The 26,123-nt window shown below is 40.2% G+C and overlaps 1 protein-coding gene across 4 annotated transcripts in view; it reads right to left on the bottom strand.

Annotated features, from left to right (window-relative positions):
* Nucleotides 1-4,089: 4,089 nt before the first annotated feature.
* Nucleotides 4,090-26,123, bottom strand: part of CLUL1 (clusterin like 1) — a 33,364-nt gene continuing 11,330 nt past the window's right edge. For 2 of the 4 annotated variants that reach the window (XM_032293250.1, XM_032293252.1), the window contains exons 5-9: nt 25,566-25,995; nt 21,155-21,292; nt 13,034-13,254; nt 9,378-9,565; nt 4,090-4,380 (exon numbers count right to left, since the gene is read on the bottom strand). In XM_032293250.1, the coding sequence (XP_032149141.1) occupies nt 4,377-4,380; nt 9,378-9,565; nt 13,034-13,254; nt 21,155-21,292; nt 25,566-25,995 (981 nt within the window). In that variant the 3' untranslated portion in view covers nt 4,090-4,376. The remainder of the gene's footprint in view (nt 4,381-9,377; nt 9,566-13,033; nt 13,255-21,154; nt 21,293-25,565; nt 25,996-26,123) is intronic. The other 2 variants (XM_032293251.1, XM_032293253.1) reach the window with 2 other exon arrangements.

Below are 26,123 nucleotides of genomic sequence, written 5' to 3'. Positions count from 1 at the left end.
ACAGGATATTCTTAATTTCTAAAATTTCAAAATGATCAAAATTTTATTGATCAACAAAAGATATTTAAGCATAAAAATGTATTACATTCGGATAAAATTCTCTGAGGAATGCAGATTGAAATAAGAGTTTAAGGAGAAAATGGAATGAGATAAGATTTTCACTGTTAAAGAAAAACTTGTAATTAGCCGGGCATGGTGGAGCTTGCCTGTAATCCCAGCTACTCAGAAGGCTGAGGCAGGAGAATCACTTGAACCTGGAAGGTGGGGGTTGCAGTGAGTACTCTCGCCTGGGCGACAGAGCAAGACTTTGTCTCAAAAAAAGAAAAAGAAAAGAAAAACTTGTATATTTGCTTAAGTGGATGATGCTGGGTCAAATTGCGATGATATTTAGATTCCATTAGGTACATTTTAAAGAGGGATGACATGCTCATGTTTACAATGCATGGGAAAATAACAATTTGCTATTCTTTCAACTTATATCAAAAAATCACATGCAAGTGTGTTGCAACTTTTTCAGTTTCCTTTGAGGGAGTATGAGAGAGCAAAAATCATTTGAAAATTATTGGTCTAGGAAAACCTCCTCTTTACAAACTCAAACATGTCAGTAAACTTAGGTAAAGGAAAGCAGGAAATTAATGTTTTTGAGAGTCAATTATGAATCAGTTACTTGATAATATAATTTTTTACTGTTGTAACTACCATCTATCAATGAGTATCACAAACCACACATTATGGATTAATTGTATCACAAGCCACACATTATGGATTAATTGTAGTTCTCACAACTACCCTATATAACACAAACTTTTACAGTAGTTCCCCCTTATCCACAACGGATATGTTCCAAGACCCCCAGGGGATGCCTGAAATCACAGATAGTACTGAACCTTATACATACCATGTTTTTTTCCTATATGTACATACATACCTATGGTAAAGTTGAATTCATAAATTAGTCACAGGTAGAGATTAACAACAATAGCTAATAATAAAATAGAACAATTATAACAGTATGCCAGCATCCCTACTCTTATGCTTCAGGGTCATAATTAAGAAAAGTAAGGGTTTCTTGAACACAGAGAGGGTTCCTAAGAGACCAACTTGGGGAATGTAGTCATTGTGGAGCCGCTGGACAAAGGGAGCATTCACCTCTGGAGAGGAAGGGGGCAGGGACGGCATGAGATTAATGGCATGCAATTGAAAATTTATTACTTATGTTTTTCTGGAATTTTCTGCTTAATATTTTTAAATTGTGCTTGACCTCGGGTAACTGAAAGTTTGGAAAGCAAAACCACAGTTTAGCGAGGCACTAGTGAACTTTAGTTACCTAATAGATGACACTGAGGTTAAGGATCTTGGCTAAAGTCTAGAAAATATAGTAGCCAGGATGAAAATCCAGGTCAGCCTGCAAATCTTCTTTCCACTTAGCTGCTTTGAGCCTGACTTCTCCCACTCCCTTTCCACTCTGTAAGCTTTTGATAGCTCATTGGATAGAAAATAGGTTCTCTTAATCACTTATTTTTTGTCACCTTCACTAACAAATACATAAAATCTATGGTTGAATAGACTCTTTGAGATTTACTGCACACTGAGGAATCCAGGATTCTATCAGTAATTCCCTGCCAGAAGCCGTGGCTCATGCCGGTAATCGCAGCACTTTTGGAGACTGAGGCAGGCAGATTGCTTGAGCCCAGGAGTTTGAGACCAGCCTGGGCAACATGGAGAAACCCCATCTCTACTAAAAAATAATAATAATACAAAAATAATCAAGCATGGTGGTACCTGTAGTCCCAGCACCTCAGGAGGCTAAATTGGGAAGATCACCTGAGCCCAGGAGGTTGAGGCTTCAGTGAGCCCAGATCATCCCACTGCACTCCAGCCTGGGCAAGAGAGTAAGACCCTGTCTCAATATATATATATATATATATATATATATATATATTTATTTATCATTTTTATAGCCTTCAGTTATTATTTATAAAAGGTTTATCTTCATATGGAGTTTATTATAATCAATTGGCTACCTCTGAACTCTAACTTTCTCTGACAAGCCTTTCTATCAGGTCAAGACTGGGTGAAAAGTTCTTTAAAAGTTCAGAATTTTCTCTCTTTCATTATGTTTCTTTTTATTTTATTTTTATTTATTATTATTATTTAAAAAAAAAAAAAAAGTCTTGGCCAGGCTTGGTGGCTCACGTCTATAATCCCAGCGCTTTGGGAGGCCGAGGCAGGTGGATCACAAGGTCCAGAGTTTGAGACCAGCCTGGCCAACATGATGAAACCCCTTCTTTACTAAAAATACAAAAATTAGTTGGGCGTGGTGGTGGACGCCTGTAGTCCCAGTTACTCGGGAGGCTGAGGCAGGAGAATCGCTTGAACCCAGGAGGCAGATTGCAGTGAGCTGAGAATACATAACTGCACTCCAGCCTGGGCGACAGAGCGAGACTCTGTCTCACACACACACACACACACACAAAGAATCTTACTGTCACCCAGGCTGCAATACAGTGGCTTGATCTCTGCTCACTGCAACCTGCGCTTCCCGGATTCAAGCGATGCTCCCATCTTAGCCTGACAACTAGCTGGGATTACGGGCATGCGCCACCACACCTGGCTAATTTTTATATTTTAGCATGGGGTTTCACCATGTTGGCCACGCTGGTTTCAAACTCCTTACCTCAGGTAATCCACCCGCCTTGGCCTCCCAAAATGCTGGGATTACAGGTGTGAGCCACTGCACCCAGCCTACATTTCCTTTTATAATTTGAAATACTGACTGTATAAACTCTCATTGTAATCCTTAGTGATACATACTGACAAATATCTCTCCTATTATTGTGTTGCACCAATGTCCAAATTATGAAGTCGAGTGTCAGCCAGAAAAATCTTGTGTTTTCCATAAAATATGTATGGTTTTGTCAAAAGACAGCGCTGTTGTGTCAGTTTTAAAAAGTAACTATGTAGTACACCCATGTTCAAACCAGCATTATTCACAATAGCCAAGAGGTGGAAGCAACCCAAGTGTCCATCAATGGCTGCATGAATAAGCAAAATTGGGTATACATATGCAATGGAATAATAGCCTGAAAAAGGAAGGAGATTCTGACACATGCAACAACACGGATGAACCTTGAAAACATTACTCTAAGTGAAATAAACCAGTCACGAAAGGACGCTATGATTGCACCACTGCACTCCAGCCTGGGCGACAGAGTGAGACCCTGTCTAAAAAAAGAGAAAAAAAAAGACAAATACTGTATGATTCCATCTACTTGCAGTACCTAAAGCAGTCAAATTCATAGAAAGTACAGTCGTGGTTGCTAGGGGCTCGGGGGCAGGGGAAATGGGAAGTTAGTGCTTAATGAGTACAGAGTTTCAGTTCGGGAAGATATAATGGTTCTGTAGATGGATGGTGGTGATGGTTTCACAACAACGTGACTGTACTTAATGCCACGTGTACACTACATGCACGCAGCGTTTGCTCAATAAATTGTTATTCATGACTCATTACAATGCCACAGATTGTGCACTTTAAGATGGTTAAAATGCTAGATTCACGCCATGTGTATTTTACCACAATTTTTAAAAAGACTATACAGAAGCTATTGGTCTTTACTAAATAAAGGAATGAATCCAAAAAGTCAACTACATATATATAGTTATATATATATAATTTATAATTTTATATATATATAAAATTTTTCTTTTGAGATGGAGTTTTGCTGTTGTTGCCCAGGCTGGAGTACAATGGTATGATCTCCGCTCACCGCAACCACCTCCGTTTCCCAGGTTCAAGCAATCTCCTGCCTCAGCCTTCCAAGTTGCTAGGATTACAGGCATGCGCCACCACACCCGGCTAATTTTTTTGTATTTTTAGTGGAGACGGGGTTTCTCCACGTTGGTCAGGCTGCTCTCGAATTGCTGACCTGAGGTGATCCGCCCGCCTCAGCCTCCCAAAGTGCTGGGATTACAGGATTGAGCCACTGTGCCCGGCAAATTATATATATTTTAAGTGCAAAAGCAAACTAAAGGAAGAACACTTTGTTAATTAGAAAGTGATATGTTTGTAGAAATGATAGAACATAGACACCTAGGTGATTTAGTATTTATTCATTATACAAAGAACTACTAAAGTACCATAAAATGTAACACATATTATATTTGATTTTTTTTAAGAAGGAATTTTTATTTTAACTCAATTTGGGTATTAATAGCTAAGCTGTTCAACATAAGTAAATTAAGAGTACTTCATATTATATAGCTAACATACTTTCCTGCTACTATGTTTATTGCATTATCCTTTTTTATTTCAGGGTTTCCTGGTCCCAGATGAAGAGATAATCCTACTTCCTGGATATAGGATGCATTAGATCTTCTTACCTTAAAAAAAAAATGCAGCAATGATCAAAATACTAATAAATTACTTACAGACTCTGTATTTTTTCTTGGAGTAAAAGTCCAGGATGAGTAACAAAATTAATGTTCTTGGCTTTTGGAAAAATTAATACTGTGTATAACAAAATAATATGAAACCCATATGCATGGATATTCTTAACAATTTGAAGAAATCTTCACAGTTTTCCTGGGTTGTTGAGCCTGCAAGATGGCCTCTTCCTGTTTTTTACTTCCCTATCTTGGGAAGTGAAAAAAAAAAAAAAAAAAATGGCCTCTTCCTCTGATGTGATAATAAAGTGTTTATTTTGTACTCTACATGCACGTAGCATTTGCTCAATAAACTTCTGTTATTCATGACTCATGACATTAATCAACAAATTTTGTATGTTTGCCTTTCATGATGATGATGGTAAGAACCCATCTACAAAAGCTTATTAAATACTCAGGATGTACAAGACATAGTGTTACAGCCTATGACTCTTGATCCCAGGGCCAGCAGCTGTGAAAGTTGGAGATGGGAAATAAAACACATTGCAAACCAATCAGGAAAGACCTGACATTTAGGATGCTAGATAACTAGACGAAAGTTCCAGAAGCGGGTTCTAAAGATATGTTTCACCCTATAAAACTGCAATTCATGTTTTAGTGAGCTGTTTACCTGCAGTTAGGCACCTAACAAATGTTTACATGATTGAAAATGCCAGGGTGATTCTTTTCTACCGTCTTTCCTGGTTTTTCCCTTTCTCTCTTTTTTTTTTTTTCGTTTGCCCACCTCCCCTCCCGCTGCCAGTATCTTTCTCTTTCAACTTTGGCAGGCTTGGGACCCTGAATTCACTGATATAATCAGAAAATTGGGGCCGGGCACGGTGGCTCAAGCCTGTAATCCCAGCACTTTGGGAGGCCGAGGCGGGTGGATCACAAGGTCAAGAGATCGAGACCATCCTGGTCAACATGGTGAAACCCCGTCACTATTAAAAATACAAAAAAAAAAATCAGCTGGGCATGGTGGCGCATGCCTGTAGTCCCAGCTACTCAGGAGGCTGAGGCAGGAGAATTGCCTGAACCCAGGAGGCGGAGGTTGCGGTGAGCCGAGATCGCGCCATTGCACTCCAGCCTGGGTAACAAGAGCAAAACTCCGTCTCAAGGCCGGGCGCGGTGGCTCAAGCCTGTAATCCCAGCACTTTGGGAGGCCGAGGCGGGTGGATCACGAGGTCAAGAGATCGAGACCATCCTGGTCAACATGGTGAAACCCCGTCTCTACTAAAAATACAAAAAATTAGCTGGGCATGGTGGTGCGTGCCTGTAATCCCAGCGACTCAGGAGGCTGAGGCAGGAGAATTGCCTGAACCCGGGAGGCGGAGGTTGCGATGAGCCGAGATCGCGCCATTGCACTCCAGCCTGGGTAACAAGAGCGAAACTCCATCTCAAAAAAAAAAAAAATAAAAAATCAGTAAACAAACTTGGAAAATGTTTATTCTCATGAATAAAAAACCATAAAAATTATAACAATAAGGTAAAAATTTTCATTGATTACTGAAGATTGTAAAAATTGAAATGCCAGGCCAGGCACAGTGGCTTACACCTGTAGTCCCAGCACTTGGGGGGCCAAGGCAGAAGGATCACTTGAGGCCAGGAGTTTGAGACCAGCCTGGCCAACATGGCAAAACCACGTCTCTACTAAAAAATACAAAAATTAGCCAAGTGTGGTGGCACATGCCAGTAGTCCCAGATACTTTGGAGGCTGAGGCATGAGAATCGCTTGATCCTGGGAGGTGGAGGTGGCAGTGAACCAAGATCATGCCACTGCACTCCAGCCTGGGCAATAGAGCGAGTCAGTCTCAAAAAAAATTACCTGTTAGTATTTGAGAAACTGGTACTTCAGACATTGCTGTTATTAAATTCAGCTATACATACATATATATATATATATATATATATATATATATCCAGAACAATAAGATGTTAATAACCTCTAAACAAGTAATTCTATTTCTTGGAATCTAAGAAAATAAGTAGCAAATGTGAATAGGGAAAATAGTAAAATGATAATAGTGGTTGTGTTAAGATGGTGGGATTATGGATAAATTTTGTCATCTAAATGTTTGGTAATTGTGATTTTGTTATTTTTAAAATTTTAAAACTATACATGAAAAAGAAAAACATTAACATTGCCTTTGTGAAAAATCACTTTGTGTGCCTTGTTAGTAAATTGCTTGATCTCTCAATTACTCAATGTCTCACTTCCCATTGTCATTGGAAGTCCCAACTTCTGGGAAGAGATAGATGACTTTATGGAAAATACTTTGATTTGGCTACAAATGCATAGTCAGTACCTGCTGGGGCACCAGCACGATGTTTCCTTTCTCGAAAACCTACCGCATCTCACCAGCGCTGTAGAATGAACTCAAACTCCACAGCCGGGCACTCAGAGCCCCAACCTCTTCCCACCTTTGCTTACCACCTTCACCTACTGTTACTCTTGTTGTATTGTACTAATATTCATTTACACGTGTTTATTAATTAATTTATTCAACAAATATTGAGGGTCTGCCCTGTGCCAGGCACAGTCCTAGGTCCCCACTGACAAGGAGAAGAGCAAAAACCCTAGAACAGTGGCACCCTCATATGGAATGAAGGTCTAGGGATGGAGATGAACGTCAGTCAAAGAGCCACATGGGTAAATGTCAAATTACAAGAGTTGAGTGGTACTTGGTGTTATGGTCATGTGTGAAAGGGGAGAGAAGGTATGTTGCCCCTAGTTTATGGGTAGGAGAGGATATATTGCCCCCAAAGAAGTGACTATTTGAACTGAGATCTGTTGATAACTCAGTAACCTAGACAAAGAGGTACTACATGGGGACTGTCAACCAACACTCCCCTCTCTCCTGGTTTAGAGGTAGACACACAAGCCCCAGCTGGGCCAGCCAGATTCCTCCTGGCAAGTCACGTTTTGAACAGAGTGACCTAGGACTAAAATCATCTACAGCTGGTTCACCCTGCCTGCTGCACCCTGAAGCAGCTGTCCATTGGTTTCCTCCTCTTGTACTCTAGACCGACCCATTTCTGCCCGGCTCTGGGGATAGTTGTACAGCTTCCACTCTGATTCAGGAGTCAGCATCCTTCCATTTCTTTTAGCTGAGCTGGTCTTGGTTGCTTGCAATCAAAGAAAGAACCCAAACTCACAGAGGGGAGGTGCCCTGACACAGGGAAGCTCAAAAGCCCCACAGTGGGAGGGGACCAGCTTAACAGGACTTCCCAGCATCCCCAGTACCTAGGTGTTATACTCTTCCTTGCCATATTTGCCTATGCCATGCCCCTTTTTGGAATTGTCTCCTCTCTAACCTGTACATTTTGATTCTCCGTGTTTGTATCTACATTTACATATTTAATTGGTGTATTTCTAAGAAAGGGAGAGGAGGCCGGGCATGGTGTGGTTCATGCCTGTAATCCCATCACTTTGGGAGGCTGAGGGGGCACTTTCAGAGTACCTGAGGTCAGGAGTTCCAGACCAGCCTCACCAACATGGCAAAATCCTGTCTCTACTAAAAAATACAAAAATTAGCCAGGCGTAGTGGTGCATGCCTGTAATCCCAGCAACTCAGGAGGCTAAGGCATGAGAATTGTTTGAACCCAGAAGGCCAAGTTTGCAGTGAGCCAAGATACAGTGTGGAGGACAGAACGAGACCCTGTCTCAAAAAATAAATAAATAAATAAAAGAAAGAAAATAAAAAAGGAAAGAAAAGGAAAGGAGAGAAAAGGGGAAAAGAGAGGGGACAGAAGGACAGCGAGAAAGGAAGAGAGAAAAGGGAATATATCCAACTCAGAAATTTCTTCCCTCCCCTGAACTCCCAGAGCCCGCTCTTGTGCAGTCTCTAAATCCTGCCTTGCTTTACAGGGGTGTGTGTGTGTGTGTGTGTGTGTGTGTGTGTGTGTGTGTGCCTGTCTGTCTGTCTGTCTGTCTCTTGCCCCATTAGATAGGAAGCTCCTTGGGGACAAGATCTTGTCAATTGTCTCATTTTCTCTTTCAGAGTACCTAGTTCCTATATCTAAACTTAGTAGATGCTAAAAATATTGGTCATTTGATATAACTAGAAAAAAAAAAGTCCTCCAAAGTTCAAAAGTAAAGGGAGACACAGCAAATCCTGTCACCTCTAGCTTAATTGCACATTGTGGGTGACCTACTAACAAGGTCCCTTATGAATGATGGCTTAAAATGTAATTATTCTTTAAGGTTGATCGTATTACCCAGATTTTTATATTTTGCATTTTTTGAGCAAATAGCTTAACAGGAAGCAGTACAGTGTGATGATCAAATCAGAGAGAGAACTGGCTCCACATTCTGCTCTCCCACCCCTGACCCAAGCTGTTCAATGGAACTTGGACAATGAGCCTCAGGATCTTCTTCTGTAAAATGATGATAACAATATTACCTCCAATACTAGCTTAATAATAAAGGTCTTGTTAAAGTAAGCAAGTCCTTATTTAAATTTTTAAAATATTTTTAATGTTTCATAAAACACATTGAGTGTATTTAGTCATAATTTACTTAACCACACTTGTTTTTAGATATTAAGATTACATTTAACATTGGAATATTTTAAATAATTTTGCAAATGTAGATCTTGGAGGGAGAACTTTTCATCAAGTTTAGATTTATTCCTTAGGATTGATTTCAGAAGTGGAATTATTATATTAAAAAAATGTATGGCTCTTCATATGCATAATCAAATAGCTTTCAAAAAGAAAAAAAAAACAATGTATCTTCCTACCAATACATGACATATGAGAATTCCCATTTTATCATATTCCTATCAAGATTTAGTGGGTTTTTTTTTTAATTTGCAAATTTGATAGGCAGAAAATGCCGTCTTGTTTGTTTTCGTGTCTTTATGAGGTTAAACATATTTTCCAGGTCTTTTGAAACAAGTTTTGTTCTTTCCTTTTGGGAATTAACTATGCCTGTCCACAGGCACTCTGCTTACCAAGTTTTAAGATGTTCCTTAAAATGCTGTAGAGCTTTTGCCACCACGTAGCCAATGAAGGTAGAACTCTCAGCACTTTCTTCAAGAGGGATCTTGAGTGTGAAATTAGAGGAAGGAAGAATGCTTACGTCTGTCATCATTGTTTCATCTTCTTTGGAAATATTTCCTTCATAAATCCTTGGAACTACCTGCAGAAGAAGGATTATACAGTAAAAGATGACTAAATCCCAATACACGTTCAATAGTAATGTAATACCATATTAGTCAGGATAGGCTAAGTTGTGCTGAGGTAACAGATTAGTCCTAGCATTCCTAGGGCTTCATGCAACAAAGATTTATTTCTTGTTCGTGTTATGTGTCTGTTACAAGGGCTCCATACTGGTAAAAACTGACTAGCCTGGTAGGTAGAAGCACATTTACTCATAGCTGTAGCAGATGAATTCATGGCTTTCTTTGTGCCCTCAGCAGAAAAAGAGAATAGTTGAGCGCTCATGGGCTCTTCACTGTCTCAGTCTACAAAGAACGCTTTTCAGTTTTACTCATGCTTCATTGGCCAGAACCTGCCACATGGCAACATTTAACCACAAGTGGAGCTGGAAAATTTGAGCGAGGAGGTGGGATGTTTGTTGAGTATTACTGTCTGTGCCACAAACTTCACTGCATCGCACCAAGTTTTGTACTGAGTTTTCCCAGAAATTTATAGTTTATGGTTGTATGTGTGATTTTGGCAAGAGTCAATGCAAAATTTATGTTACTCTTAATGAATAACACGTATGTTACTCTCAGGAGCCACAGTAGCTCAGGCCAGTTGTCCCGGCGCTTGAGGAGGTGAGGCTATGCATTTGAGGTGAGCCTGGGCAACATAAGAACCTCTCATTCATTTAAAAAAAAATTATGCTACTCTCTGAATGAACTCTCAAGTGCATAGACTTTGATTTGAATCATTCAAATGGAACTGAACTGATGCAACTTGATGTAACCTTAAGAGAATGATTTTAAAATCTTTCCCTTCTCTTTCAGCAAGTATAACATACATAAAAACTGCATTAAATATTTATGTTTGGTGTAAATAATTCTAAAGCAAACGCTCATGTAACTATTATACAACCAGGGCCATACCGTTTTCACTTGCTGGAATTTGTATATTTCTTTGATAAAGCTTCTCTTCAGCACTTGCTATTTTATGAGTTTGTACTTGACATGGTGAAATAAGAGCTGTTTTGAGAAAAGTAACTTCACAGGCGGTTTAGCAAAGTGGTTATGTTTACTCATTCTAGAGAAACACTGCTTGAGTTTGAATTATAATTCTACCATTTACTAGCTGTGTGAGCTCAGACAAGTTGCTTAACCTCCTTTGTGCCTCATTTGAAAAACTGGGGAAGGAATACTACTTCCCGTATATAGTTAATGGGGGTATTAAATGATCTGATATATGGGAAAAGTTCTTAGAACATTGCCTGACACCTAATATGTGCTTTAGTGGTAATAATTGTTATAAAAATTTATAATTGAAAACGATTTTTGGTTTTCATGTGGAGGTTTTCATATAGAAGTACCTTTGTTATCAGCATGAAGAATTTTAGATAAATCTGTTAGTGTTACTCAGAGACACTAGAATGGAAGTAAATTGAAGCATAGAATAGGCAGTACTGACAATGGTAAAAATTAAATATTGGCTGTAGCTTTCTAAAAGTTAAAAGCACTGCTAACATTTTTCTTCAAGCTTTATTCTTCAAGACAAGACTTTTTCATCATTAAACTAAAAGTCTACATATGTGAGGATGATCAAATATGTTGAATTACTTTACCTTCCTATAGTATGATCTGATGGAGTTGTAGAATCAGAGAGCTGGCAGGGATTAGAACAGTGGCTTTCAAAACTCTTTGACTGTGGTCTGTCGTAACGAACACATATGATATCATGACTCAAAACACACACGTATGTCTACATGTTTATGTGTTTACACACATATACACATACAAAATGGAAGTGAAAGTTCCATGATGTGCATATGACTTATGAAATGCAATGCATGCTAATATTTTCTACTTTGTCTTATTCTATTTTTTGTACGGTTTTTAGATTTGGTTTTCTAATGAGCTTGCTGTGACTTTCTAAACTTATTTCTCAAATCGTACATGATCCACAGCTTTGTTGTTTGAAAAAAGAGAGAAATGCTGGATTATAGAATGCCGTAAGTCAAATTTTCTGGAAGCAGTGCCTGAAATTCTGACGGAAGTGGCTTATAAAGGAGTGCTCTCAGGTGCAACTTTTAAGGGGATGAAGAAGGCAAACTAGAGAAGCAAAAGAAGCTAAGCAAGGATATGGCTTCAGATGACCTTAGCCTCAGCCTGATCATGCAGGAAGCTCTGGAGTGTAAGTGCACCAAGGGCAATCCTTTGGAGAAAGTTTCAAGGATAAGCAGTTAGCAGCAGCAGCAGCACCAGTGGGAGCTGGTAAAAGGGATCCCCAGGGATCTGCATAGAGCACCAGCATAACATACTACACAGAATATTGCATCTTCAATTGCTCTGCCTAGTGATTTTTGCATCCAGGTCTTTTGGAGAACTCCTCAATACCAGCCTCGTCAGGAATCACTAGCCTGGTGCATTTGTAGATTAACGTAATGTGTGTGTGTTGGAGTGGGGATGCCTTAGGAAGAAAAGTCAGTCACTTTCACGTTATGCAGAAAGTTAGTGACTGAATCTGGGAGTCATGGCATCGGTGCAATTTAAGATGGCAATATGGTTTTGTTTTCTTTTTTTTTTTCTGGGACGGAGTTTCACGCTGTCACCCAGGCTGTAGTGCAGTAGCATGATCTCAGCTCACTACAACCTCTGCCTCCCAGGTTCAAGCGATTCTCGTACCTCAGCCTCCTGAGTGGCTAGGATTACAGGCGTGCATCACCACACCTGGCTAATTTTTTTATATTTTTGGTAGAGACGGGGTTTCACCATGTTGGCCAGGCTGGTCTTGCACTCCTGACCTGAAGTGATCCACACACCTCGGCCTCCCAAAATGCTGGGATTACAGGCATGAGCCACTGTGCCCAGCTGGTAATATGTTTTTATATGAAGAGTAACACATAAATGATTAATTCTCAAGATAACTCAGTGGCTTTATTGTGTCAGCAACTAATAAGAGCTATAATTTATAAAGCTCTTGTTTTGTGTAAGAAGTCATACTAGTCACTTTGTAGGTGTACATGTTAAGATAGCTATTATTAATCCCACTTTACAGGTGACAACTGAGACACAGAATGGTTCAGGCGCTTTCCCAAGCTTACTTAGCTAAGTCAAAATTTTCAGAGTCAAATTTTGAACTCAAACTGCTTTATTTGTAAGTCTTCTCTCTTAAAAACTGCATTGGCCAGATTTCTTCAAGGTTACCTCTATTAGTTATAGCCCTATAACTCTAAGCAGAATTAGCCATTTCTGGATTAGAAAGTATTTTGTATTTTAAATTGATTTTCTTTACAGAGTTTCTTGTTTCCTAAAGACCATGAACTACGTTAAATCAAGTCAGCCTGTATGCAGTCACAATGGAAATATGAATACCCTCTAGAGCTTGTTTTCAAATTCAGATACAAATAAGTAAATTAACAGTGAAATCAAGGGGTGCACATGACATCTCCATATCTGCTCTTGGGTCTCACCTTTACCTGTATTGAATTAAAGATGATCCCCGTTTCTGGAGTCTGGTCTGCCAGTTCAGACACCCAGCCAAATTGCCCTCTCATCTTCTCCACCAGATAGGCAGTGTCCTCCAAGTGCTTCCGGGTCACCTGGAGAATCTGGCCGTACTGCTGATTGGATATGTTGACCAGCCTGATGGCCTCGTCTAATTCCATGTGCAGAGCAGGTATGTGAGGACAGTCTAGCAAAGAAGAAAGTAAAGCAGAGAAGGAAAAGGTCCATGAAACTTGGAAGTGGGTGACATGGGCTTACGTCCCAGTCCTACACTCTCTATTTTCCCCTTTTGCCTGTGGGAGTTGCTAGTTTATGCCTGTTGTTCTGGAGTGATTATTAATGTCACCTACATTGTGTCAAACCAGATCCAGTTTAACTTAATTATATGGTTTTACGTAACAGAAACTAAGCTGGAGACAGAACTTTTTGTTATAAATTCCACATGCCTACCATCTATATTAAGAAAAAATTTGCCAAAACAAGTGAAGTCCCTACTATGCCCCTTCTACATCACATCCCAGTTATACCTTAAAAGAACACTACTATTTGATTTTGGATATATATGTCCAGTACCAGTAATTAGTATGGGAAAAAAAGGAAAAGAACCATATATAGTAAAGCTGCTTAAAATTAAGACCAAACAAGAGATTGAGACCATACTGGCCAACATGGCGAAACCCCGTCTCTACTAAAAATACAAAAATTAGATGGGCATGGTGGCATGCACCTGTAGTCCCAGCTACTTAGGAAGCTGAGGCAGGGGAATTGCTTGAACCCGGGAGGCAGAGGTTGAAGTGAGCCGAGATTGTGCTACTGCACTCCACACTCTAGCTTGGCGACAGAGAGGAACTTTTTTTGAGATTCCGTCTCAAAAAAAAATTTTAAGATCAAAAATGTGTACTTAAAAAAATATTTGTGATGTTTTGGAAAACATTTTATATTTAACCATTATGAAATTATAATTATAGCTGTGTGCTTAGTATTAGAACAAAGGAACAAAGTAAATCAAATGCTGATTGAAGAGACAAAATTATTGTTTGACAAAAGGTATGAGATTTGTTTATAATAGCAAAACCTTGAAAGCAAATGTACTTCATCTAGGAAATGAATTAACAAGTTGTGATGATGCCTACATAGACCAACATACAATAGTGAATTAATGAACGAGAGCAGAATTTTCACTCATTACACTGAGTAAAAAGTCATATTGCAAAAGAATACATAAGAGATAATATTTATATTGTTAAGAAAGAAAAATTGGCCAGGAGTGGTGGCTTAACGCCTGTAGTCCCAGCACTTTGGGAGACTGAGGTGGGCGGATCACCTGAGGTCAGAAGTTGGAGACGAGCCTGGTGAAACTTCGTCACTACTAAAAATACAAAATCAGCAGGGCATGGTGGTGCATGCCTGTAATCCCAGCTACTTGAAAGTCTGAGGCAGGAGAATTGCTTGAACCCGGGAGGCTGAGGTTGCAGTGAGTTGAGATCGTACCACTGCACTCCAGCCTAGGTGACAGAGTGAAATTTTGCCTTGAAAAAAAAAAAAAAAGAAAAATTATCCAGAACTTGGAAATAAGGCAAAAGAATGGCTACTTTTCCTTTCATTTCTTTTTCTTTCTTTCTTTTTTTTTTTTTTTGGAAACAGGTTCTCGGTTACCCCAGCTGGAGTGCAGTGGTATGATCATAGCTCACTACAGCCTCGAACTCCTGGGCTCAAGTGCTATTCCCACCTTAGCCTCCTGAGTAGCTGGGACTATAGGCTCACACCCCCATGCCCAGCTAATTTTACATTTTTTTGTAAAGGCGGGGTCTCACTATGCTGCCCAGGCTTGCATGTCCTTTCAATGTCATACTAAATTATTGCCTAAGAGGCCCACCCAAAGATCATTTCATGATCAAGGGAAGTGATCCTTTGTTGGCTTTACTATTTACTGTTGTTTAGGGCCAGACTCCATGAAATTAACTGTAAATTATGGATTGAAAAGTGGCAAATGTTTGTCCAGTAGAGATGTAAATTATCTTGGTCTGATAGAAAAGATAATGGCAACATTTACAGTTTAGTTGCCCTTTAGAATTTTAAAAAATTTTTTAATTCTTTCTCTTTTTAACTGTCTTGATCGAGTTGTAACCCTTTAGAATATTAACTAATTTATATCTAATTTCATAATCTGTCTCTCCTCGACTGTAAGCATTCCAGTCTCAATTATACTCCTTTGATCCAGCTCTAACACCCTGCTGTTTCCTTCATTAATAAGTTAAATAGTCAAATTAACATGTGACGTATGCCCATTTCTTTTCTTTCTTATTTATTTATTTATTTTTGAGACAGAGTCTCACTCTGTTGCCCAGGCTGGAGTGCAGTGGCACAATTTTGGCTCACTGCAACCTCTGCTTCCTGGGATCAAGTGATTCTTGCGCCTTAGCCTCTTGAGTAGCTGGGACTACAGGTGCGCACCACGATGCCTGGCTAATTTTTGTATTTTTAATAGAGACAGGGTTTCACCATGTTGACCAGGCTGGTCTCGAACTCCTGGCCTTAAGTGATCGCCTGCCTTGGTCTCCCAAAGTGCTGGGATTACTGGCATGAGCCACCACACCCAGCCAGTCATGTGCCCATTCATGTTTGTATGAAGCTTATTTTTAAGTTTAAAAATTCTACATTGACAATACAAAAATTAAAATGTTAAACATTGCTATGTATGATGTATTCATGTTTATATATATTATATATATAAGCACATGATATGAGTAAGAAGAAATGCGAAGAAATAATTAATACCAAATTCAAAATAGCAGTTTCCTTTTGAGGAGATGAAGTGAATGTGATGTGGAGGGAGACACAGTGGGGCTTTGTCTATTTTGGTAATGTTCTGTTTCTCACTCTAGGTGGTAGGCACCTTTTTTTTTTTTTTTTTAAATAAAGACAGAGTCTTGCTCTGTCACTTAGGCTGGAGTGCAGAGGCTTGATCTCGACTAACTGCAACCTCTGCCTTCTGGGTTCAATCAATTCTCCTGCCTCAGCCTCCAGAGTAGCTGGGATTACAGTTGTGCACCATCACATCTGGCCAATTTTTATATTTTTAGTAGAGACGGGGTTTCACCATGTTGGCCAGGCTGGTCTCAAACTCTTAACCTCAAGTGATTCTCCTACCCTGGCCTCCCAAAGACCTGGAAGCACAGGAGTGAGCCACCATGCTCAGCCTATTACATCATTCTTTATATATTTATAATAACATGCATTTTATAACAATAGTTTTAAGCAGCATGGGAGCACATTAGGACATTTTACTTTTGCAACACTAAACTTTCATTGCATTTGTACTGTATTATCTGATGTATACTGTATCCACTATCTGGTATATATTGATTATCAGGTGCATTTTAATATGTTACCTGATTTACTCTGTATTATCTTGTGACATTCAGGGATTATTAATCAAATCTTTTAGCTAGATGGAAATAGATGTTAATGATACATATATGGGATGCTTGCGAGAAACTATTTTGTAACAGCTCAGTATATCAAGTGTATATTTTTCTGTTATAAAACCTCTGTTTCTGTATATAACCTTGTAACTGTGACTTAAAATATGAATACTTGAATGAGAATCATTGATACTTCAAACGTTTTATTTAATCTTCAAAAGATGTGTATGAAGCAGATATATTATTCCCACCTTCCAAATGATGAAACAGGCTGAGAGAGTCCTCGAGTCAGCAATTCAGGATAGAGGTCACTCTTTTTTAATTTTTAATTTTTTAAATTTTATTTATGTATTTATTATTATTATTTTTGAAAAAGAGTCTAGCTCTGTGGCCGAGGCTGGAATGCAGTGGATTGATCTTGGCTCATTTCAACCTCCGCCTCCCAGGTGCAAGCAATTCTTTTGCCTCAGCCTCCTGAGTAGCTGGGATTACAGGTTCATGCCATCACGCTTAGCTAATTTTAGTATTTTTAGTAGAACGGGGTTTCGCCATGTTGGCCAAGCTAGTCTCGAACTCCTGACCTCAGGCGATTTACCTGTCTTGGCCTTCCAAAGTGCTGGGATTACAGGCGGGAGCCACTGCACCTGGCCAGCAGAGAGGGCACTCTCAACTGCTCTAGGTAACTCAGCAAAAAGGTCCAGTTTATAATCAAAGCTACTTGGAGCAATGCTTTCCAAATCCTTTACTGTCATAAGAGATTCTAGATGTCAAAATTTTCTAATATACATTCTAAGGTGGAGTAGATGTGTCCATTGCAGAAAATTTGGCCCAAGAGGGATGTGGAGAAGTAGATAGGTCCATTTGTATTACCCTGCTTTCAAAAGAAGGGGGAGAAAAGACCAACTATTGAGGTGGGGAGAGGCTAAGAGAGAATGAAATAGAAGAGGGTGAGAAGGAACAATCCTTGTTCTTGTTCTGTGGCCCACGTAAACTGACTCCCTCACTAGCCCAACTAACCTAAAAATTCAGTGGAAATAAGAACCCAGGCTGGTGACATTTAAAAAGGAGAAAGGGGCTGGGCATGGTGGCTCATGCCTGTAATCCCAACACTTTGGGAGGCCGAGGCAGGTAGATCACTTGAGGTCAGGAGTTCGCCACTAGCCTGACCAAAATGGTTAAACCCCATCTCTACTAAAAATACAACAAATTAGCTGGGCATGGTGGCAGGTGCCTGCAATCCCAGCTACTTGGGAGGCTGAGGCAGGAGAATCACTTGAACCTGGGAAATGGAGGTTGAAGTGAGCCGAGATCACACCATTGCAGTCCAGCCTGGGTGACAGAGCGAGACTCCTACTCAAAAAAAAAAATAATAATAAAATAAAATAAAAGAGAAAGGGAGGCCGGGCACGGTGGCTCAAGCCTGTAATCCCAGCACTTTGGGAGGCCGAGGCGGGTGGATCACGAGGTCAAGAGATCGAGACCATCCTGGTCAACATGGTGAAACCCCGTCTCTACTAAAAAATACAAAACATTAGCTGGGCATGGTGGCGCGTGCCTGTAATCCCAGCTACTCAGGAAGCTGAGGCAGGAGAATTGCCTGAACCCAGGAGGCGGAGGTTGCGGTAAGCCATTGCACTCCAGCCTGGGTAACAAGAGCGAAACTCTGTCCCCCAACAAAAAAAAAAAAAAAAAAAAAAAAAAAAGAGAAAGGGAGTGTTGTTGACTCTAAAAAGGTTTAATAATCACTCAAATAATGATCTAATTTAATAGACTATTAAATTCATGGTTTTTTTTGTTTAATTGAATAAAAAATTCGAAAGGGAAACTTACTCCTTTCGAGTTGTAAAGCATGTAGATGTTTAGAACCTCTACAATGCATTAATTTGCACAATGGGAAGACCTGTTTCATAACAGAGAATATTAATATGTAATGCACAGGCTTCTTGAGCAAGGTGATTAAATAAAAGCAATATGTTAAAAAGTCAAATAAGTTTTAAGGGCATCTAATAATTTTTAATATCACATATGCGTACCTGTACATATGGTCCCCAACTTACACAATGGTTCAACTTATGAATTTTCGAATTTATGATGGGTTGATTGTGACATAACCCTATCCTAAGTCAAGGAATATCTTATGTTTATGGTTAAAAGTTTAGAAAATACAGAAAGAAGTATTTTAAAACATCATCTTTAAGCTTAAAACTCAAAGGTAACCTTTATTAGTATTGTGGTGTGTCTAATGTTACATTAAAAGCCAATATGTTTAAGATATTATACTGTTTAAGATTGTAACAATTTGTTGCTCCCGCGGGATGGTGCATGCCTGTAATCTCAGCTATTCCAGAGAATCCCAGCTACTCAGGTTGAGGCAGGAGAATTACTTGAACTCAGGAGGCGGAGGTTGCAGTGAGTAGAGATCACGCCACTGCACTCCAGCCTGGGCGACAGAGCGAGACTCCATGTCAAAAAAAAACCGAGAAACAAACAAAAACACCATGGCACGTGTATACCTATGTAACACACCTGCACATTCCGCACATAAAATATATATATAAAGATTGTAACGATTCTATTCTCCCTTTTCTCTGAACAGTGAAATTTGTTGCAAGTTGCTCATGTTAGATTGAGGAGAGAACACAAAGGGAGGGACAGGAGTTTCCACTGACTATACTTTTTGTTCTTTCTGCTGATATAAATTATTACAGTGATCCTCACTGCGGGAAGTTAAGGGCACAAGAGCTATTACTTGGTAGCAAACGAACTATAACCTAATTTTTTCTGAACTTCCTTTATAGCTGGAGTCCCCAACCCCTGGGCCATGGACCGGGACCAGCTTGTGGCGGGTTAGGAACTGGGCCGAACAGCAGGAGGTGAGCGGCCGGCGAGCAAGCTTTACTGCCTGAGCCCCGCCTCCTGCCAGATCAGGCAATAGATTCTCACCGGAGCACTAAGCCGATTGTGAACTGTGCATGCGAGGGATCTAGGCTGAGCGCTCCTTAGGAGAATCTAATGCCTGATGATCCTCCACAAACCATGGCTCCTGCCCCACCAGCTTCGGAAAAATTGTCTTCCACGAAACTAGTCTGGTGCTAAAAGTTTGGGACCACTGCTTTATGGAAAGAATTTTTTTTTTTTTTTTTTTTTTTGAGACGGAGTTTCGCTCTTGTTGCCCAGGCTGGAGTGCAATGGCGCGATCTCGGCTCACCACAACCTCCGCCTCCCGGGTTCAGGCAATTCTCCTGCCTCAGCCTCCTGAGTAGCTGGGACTACAGGCACGTGCCACCATGCCCAGCTAATTTTTTGTAGTTTTAGTAGAGACGGGGTTTCACCATGTTGACCAGGATGGTCTTGATCTCTTGACCTCGTGATCCACCCGCCTCGGCCTCCCAAAGTGCTGGGATTACAGGCTTGAGCCACCGCGCCCGGCCATGGAAAGAATTTTATTAGAACCCAAAGGTTATCTTGGCTCCTTTATTTACAAATTATTCAACTGAGGCCTAGACAGCATAAATGAGTTGCCCAAAATCTCAAGCTAGTGAGGTAGAATTTACCGACGTGTTGATTTCTGTCCTTCCTGTATCTTCCAATTTCCTACTCTATGCCATTAGCCACACTTCAAAAACTTCCTTCCCTAGGGCTTTAGTGAGATAAAATGTAGAGGCACAGGAATCAAAAACTCTTGTTTTATATAAGAAAATTTGTAATCTGGCCCTGGTGGGGCGGGAGGAGTGACTTTAGTCAGAAGGAAAAGGGAATGAGGGGAGGGATAGAGGAAAGGGAGAATTAGTTCCTTCCTAGGGAAGGAACTGGAAAGGCTACCCTGGGAGGGAAAAGGCTTCCTGGGGCTTGGGAGAAGTCACTTTCCCTATTTAAATGCTAATTAGTTAATTAACCCACCAATGGGAAAGAACCAATGCCACTTTCAAAAAACATTTCACTTGTCTAAACATTGGTTTACAGAATGAGAAGGTTTCTTTCCTGGTGGGAGGAGTGGGAGGGGTGGGGAAGTGGGAGGGGTGGGGGCTGAGGGGTGGGGATGGGAGGGTTCTTTTTCTTTGCTGTAAGAAGAAGGGAGTTGCCCTAATTTGCTCAATGTTTTTCTTTTGCACACATTAGTGTTTGGTCTTTAATCATTAAAAAAAAAAAAAAAAAATCTCAGCCGGGTGCGGTGGCTTAAGCCTGTAATCCCAGCACTTTGGGAGGCCGAGGCGGGTGGATCACGAGGTCAAGAGATTGAGACCATCCTGGTCAACATGGTGAAACCCCGTCTCTACTAAAAATACAAAACAGCTGGGCATGGTGGCACGTGCCTGTAATCCCAGCTACTCAGGAGGCTGAGGCAGGAGAATTGCCTGAACCCAGGAGGCGGAGGTTGCGGTGAGCCGAGATCGCGCCATTGCACTCCAGCCTGGGTAATAAGAGCGAAACTCTGTCTAAAAAAAAAAAAAAAAAAAAAAAAAAAAAAAAATCACAAGAACAATTAGGGAATTAAAGAAAGTGAAAGAATGACATTGAGCACTCCCGGATGGAAATGAGCCTGCAAAAAAGTGCTTGGATTGCTTAGAGGACAGCAAATGAATCCACAATGCTTGTGAGAGTGAGGTTTTGTCCTCTGTCTGGAATACTAAAGAGACCCTTTAAAAAATAGAAATTATTTACCTTCAGACAGGTGAGCCTGACATTTTTGGCATTTTTCATGAAATTTGAAACATCCGGACAAATTCTGGCCAAGTTCCCCACACAGTCCTCTGTCCTGCCCAGGTACCATCTTTGAAATCAGGCCTCCGTTGTCAGGGGCTACAGGGAACACAACATTTACACGTTAGTGTTGTAAGAGTTTGCACTTTAAAGAACTGGAGACAATGTCACTGATTTTTCTTACCAGTGCTTTCAAATCTAATTTCTTTCTTTCTTTCTTTCTTTGTTTATTTTTCAGGTGGAGTCTTGCTCTGTTGCCCAGTCTGGAGTGCAGTGGCGCCATCTTGGCTCACTGCAACCTCTGCCTCCAGGGTCCAAGTGATTCTCCTGCCTCAGCCTCCCGAGTAGCTGGGATTACAGGCACGCACCACCACGCCCAGCTAATTTTTGTACTTTTAGTAGAGATTAGGTTGCACCATGTTGGCCAGGCTGGTCTTGAACTCCTTACCTCAAATGACCTACCTGCCTCAGCCTCTCAAAATGCTGAGGTTACAGTCATGAGCCATTGTGCCCAATCCTTTTTTCTATATTTAGACACTGGAATGCATGTTGGTGCAATCATTTCCTAGGACAACTGGACATGTATTAAAAATTGCACATACTCTTGAATCCAAGAATCTCATTACTAGAAATTTATTATTATTATTTACATACATATATTAATACATGTAATTTTATTTTCTAGGGGGAATCATGAAGAATTAGGAATTACTATCTTTTAGGAGCAGGACTTGATAAGGTAGGAGAGGGCAGCTTTCATTTATTTTGTTCTTTTACATATTTAAATTATTTTAAAGATAGTGTGTCTTATTTGTATCATTAGTATTTCTGATATCAATAGGATTAAGTAAATAGGTGATTGTGAACCATTTTTTTCTTTGGATTTTTCTCTATTAAAAAAACCCTCTAATAATTATTTAAAATTTTTAAGCTACAACTGGGAAGAAGTTTCAAAGATATTAGAAATGTCTGTTTCTTAAAGTGGATGTTAGGTATCTATTTTATTACTATTCTTTTTTCATTTCTCAAATATACACGTATGTGTGTGAGTGTGTGAGTATGCAGATGTGTATACTGTTATGAACAGTGGGTCAAAGATTTAGGAAAATACTTAAAGCAGATCAAGTTTTGAGAAGTTTTTCCCCTAGGAGAATTAATCTATATAAAAATGTTGATGTAAAAGAGAAGTCTATCCAACAGAAAATTGGCAGTTCACAATAGAGTGTTCACATTAGGAAACACGTATTGCTAATTTACAACCTGATGATTTTCTGTTAGATTAAATCCTCAGCATTTAAAAATGAAACATTTTATTTTGAGATAGATTGCAAAGTCCCTAGTTTAAAAACAGTGAAACATCGTTTGACAGAATGGTGTGCCAGTCACCCATTCCCTTTGGTGACTAGAAAGTCAATTTCTCCCAGCTGCGTTCCGGGACCTTCTTCTTTGCCCCGCATAACCCCCTGTTTGGAGTTCCACTGTGAATTTATTCCTGCTTTATGCAGTGTTTGCTTTCTTATCTTTTCCGTTATACACTAAACCTCTTGAGGGAAGGGATTTGGTCTTGCCATTTTAATCTTGTCATTCTTCTGTACCTTCTGCCATTTCACCCACGATATGGTGATGTAATTCTCCACTAATCTGTTTTCCTTTCCCTGGACTGAGCTTCTGGAAGTCAGGGGCTGTGTCATAATCATCATTTTATCTATATTAATACCTGCAACATACACAAAGAATGACAAATTCCAGGCCCATGTGACACTAATTTTCAATCCTGCACCCACAGCATAATTCATCACCTTACTTAGTCAAGCCTTGACAGAACCTCGGAACCTTTCCAGGAAGCTACTTCCGATTGTTGCTAAATCATCTACTTTCCCATCTGCCTGTTTGTTTCCTCCATGGGAAAATTAATGTCAACTGATACTCTCTAAGGCAGGATTAGAACCAGATCTCCTGGCCCCCAGCACTGGTCAAGCTACAGTAGAACATGATCTCAACTGTTCTTTGCAGAGATTCATAAGACAAGTCAAGACAATTCCAAGAGCTACTTTATTCTCTTTCAACAGATTCAGGAGCTGAGGTCTAGAAAGACCAAGGTAGGAAAGAAATATGAGACCAAAATGAAACTATACTTAAAAAAAATAACATTAATTATCAAGATATTTCTGATTTTCAAATTTCTGCTGTCCTTTGAATGGTGTTCAGAATTCAGTTTTAGCTATTTTTCTAATTTTGGCCCCTTAAACAATCATGACCAATAAGGCCCATCCATGAAGGTTGCCACACAGAACTCGCTTGGTAAATGTTTGTCAGTTACTATTATTATTAGCTCTGTTACAGACCACCACAGATTCAGTGGCTTGAAACAGCACAAACTCATTATTGGATGGTCTTTTAGGTCAGAAGTCTGAAGTGGGTCTTACTGGGCTAAAATCAAGATGTCAGCAGGGCTAGTTTTTTGTGGAGGCTCTAGAGGAGAATTCATTTCTCTACCATTTCCAGTTCCTCGAGGCCACTTACATTCCTCGGCTCAAGCCTGCCTTGCTCTGTCTTCAAGGTCATCAAAGTGGGGCCAGATTCCTCTCTTGCAGCCATTGCTATACATTCTTTTCTGCCTCTTTTTTTTTTTTTTTTTGAGACGGAGTTTCGCTCTTGTTTTGCCCAGGCTGGAGTGCAATAGCGCGATCTCGGCTCACCGCAACCTCCGCCTCCTGGGTTCAGGCAATTCTCCTGCCTCAGCCTCCTGAGTAGCTGGGATTACAGGCATGCGCCACCATGCCCAGCTGATTTTTTGTATTTTTTTAGTAGAGACGGGGTTTCACCATGTTGACCAGGATGGTCTCGATCTCTTGACCTCGTGATCCACCCGTCTCGGCCTCCCAAAGTGCTGGGATTACAGGCGTGAGCCACCGCGCCCGGCCGGCTCTGCCTCTTTCTTCTACTTTTAAGGATCCTGTGATTACATTGAATCCAGCTGGATAATCCAGAATACCCTCTCTATTTAAAGGCATTTGAGGCTGGGCACGATGGCTCACACCTGGAATCCCAGCACTTTGGGAGGCTGAGGTGAGCAGATCACCTGAGGTCAGGAGTTTGAGACCAGCCTGGCCAACATGGTGAAATGCCATCTCTACTAAAAATACAAAAATTAGCCAGGTGTGGTGGCAGGCACCTGTAATCCCAGCTACTTGGGAGATTGAGGCAGGAGAATTGATTGAACCCATGAGGCGGAGGTTGCAGTGAGCCAAGACCATGCCAGTGAACACCAGCCTGGGCAATAGAGCAAGATTTCATCCTTCCCTCCCCATAATAAAAGAAAAATAAAAAAGAAAAATAGTCAGATGGAGCCCACTTTAGTTTTCATCTCAGAGGGGAGCAGCCTTCAACTTGGCTTAGTGGTCAATACAATAACAAAGGAGATGCAGATCCTACACTTGACCCTTGTGGCAATTCTCATTTCTCAAACACGGTATCTAATTTCCTCCATAGAAGCCCACAGAAGATACCTCCTGGCTTAAAACATAAAGCAGCATTGTGTCTCCAACATGGAGTGCCATGAGACCTGATTAGTATTGTTGGAAGGCAATTGTTATCTAATAATTCTGTAGTTTGGGGTTTATGAGCATTTTCTGTGGTTTTATGCTTGGACTTTATGATTTAAGTAATGATTGTAGTGATTCAGAGGAGGGGACTAAATTGCTCTGGTTATATGTGAGAGTGAACTTCTTCTCAAATTGGGAGTTGAGGATTTCAGATCAATTTTTTTAAAACTCCCTGATGCTTTAGCAGAATAGAGCTGAGCATCCACATGAGCTTTCATAAATGAGGGAAATGGCCAGGCATGGTGGTTCACACCTGCAATCCCAGCACTTTGGGAGGGAAAGGCAGGCAAGGCGGGCAGATCACCTGAGGTCAGGAGTTCAAACCTGTAGTTCCAGCTACTCAGGAGGCTGAGGCAGGAGAATCGCTTGAACCCAGGATGCGGAGGTTGCAGTGAGCCATGATCACCCTACTGCACTCCAGCCTGGTCGGCAGAGTGAGACTATGTCTTAAAAGAAAGAAATAAATAAAAATAAATAAGTAATAAATCAACTTTTTTTTTTTAAAGAGAGGTCTCAACCTATTAGCATTTTTTTGTTCTGCTTTGAAAATTTGCTCTACAAAGAGTTCAGTTCTCGATAATGATGGAAGAGGGATGGTGTGTAGCAGACTTCAAAGCTTCTTGTAAGAGGCTCTGAAACTTTTTCCATAAATTGTCACTTCAAGAAATGTTATACAATGTGACTCAGAAATGTCTATCGTTTCTGAAGCTAAACAAAACTTGACTTTAGTGTAGACATCTAAGTAAAAGTAATCTTTTAATACTTACCATTGTCTTGTTTTGGTAAATCTATTGCCTTCAGTGTCTCCGTAATTGTTTCACTGACACTTTCATAAATAGAAAGACTGAAATTACAAAACAGCTGGAAGAAGTTGGGAATGTCCCAAGGTTGCTCAAGATCTGCTTTTGTCATTGTCTGTTTAGAGAAAGCTGGAAAAAAGTAAGGCTCAGTTAGCTCTATATCTGATATGAAATGTGATTGAAAAGTCTGGTCAAATTCTTGCTGCATCTGTTTGAAGACGTTAAAACTCCTGTTAAAGAGAGAATTCACATTCACAGTCAACTGGCTGAACATATCCTCCATTTGCATCAGTTGTGCATCTTCCTCAATGGGCTTTTCACTGCTGGGAAGATCTTTTTCATTATCTTCATGGAAAGGAAATAGAAATTGATATATCTTCCTGAAAAACCGTTCAATCTGCAGAGTAGAGTAGGGGACAGAAATAAAATATTAGTTTCTTTCTGGACTCTTTCTTTCTTTCTTTCTTTTCCTTCCTTCCTTCCTTCCTTCCCTCCCTCCCTCCCTCCCTCCTTCCTTTCTTCCTT

The sequence above is a fragment of the Sapajus apella genome, unplaced genomic scaffold (assembly GCF_009761245.1).
Source record: "Sapajus apella isolate SASKATOON/1434 unplaced genomic scaffold, GSC_monkey_1.0 scaffold29, whole genome shotgun sequence".
NCBI classification, from domain to species: Eukaryota; Metazoa; Chordata; class Mammalia; order Primates; family Cebidae; genus Sapajus; species Sapajus apella.
The sequence above is the reverse complement of the archived record's forward strand: the minus strand, read 5'-3'. Positions and strand labels throughout refer to the sequence as shown.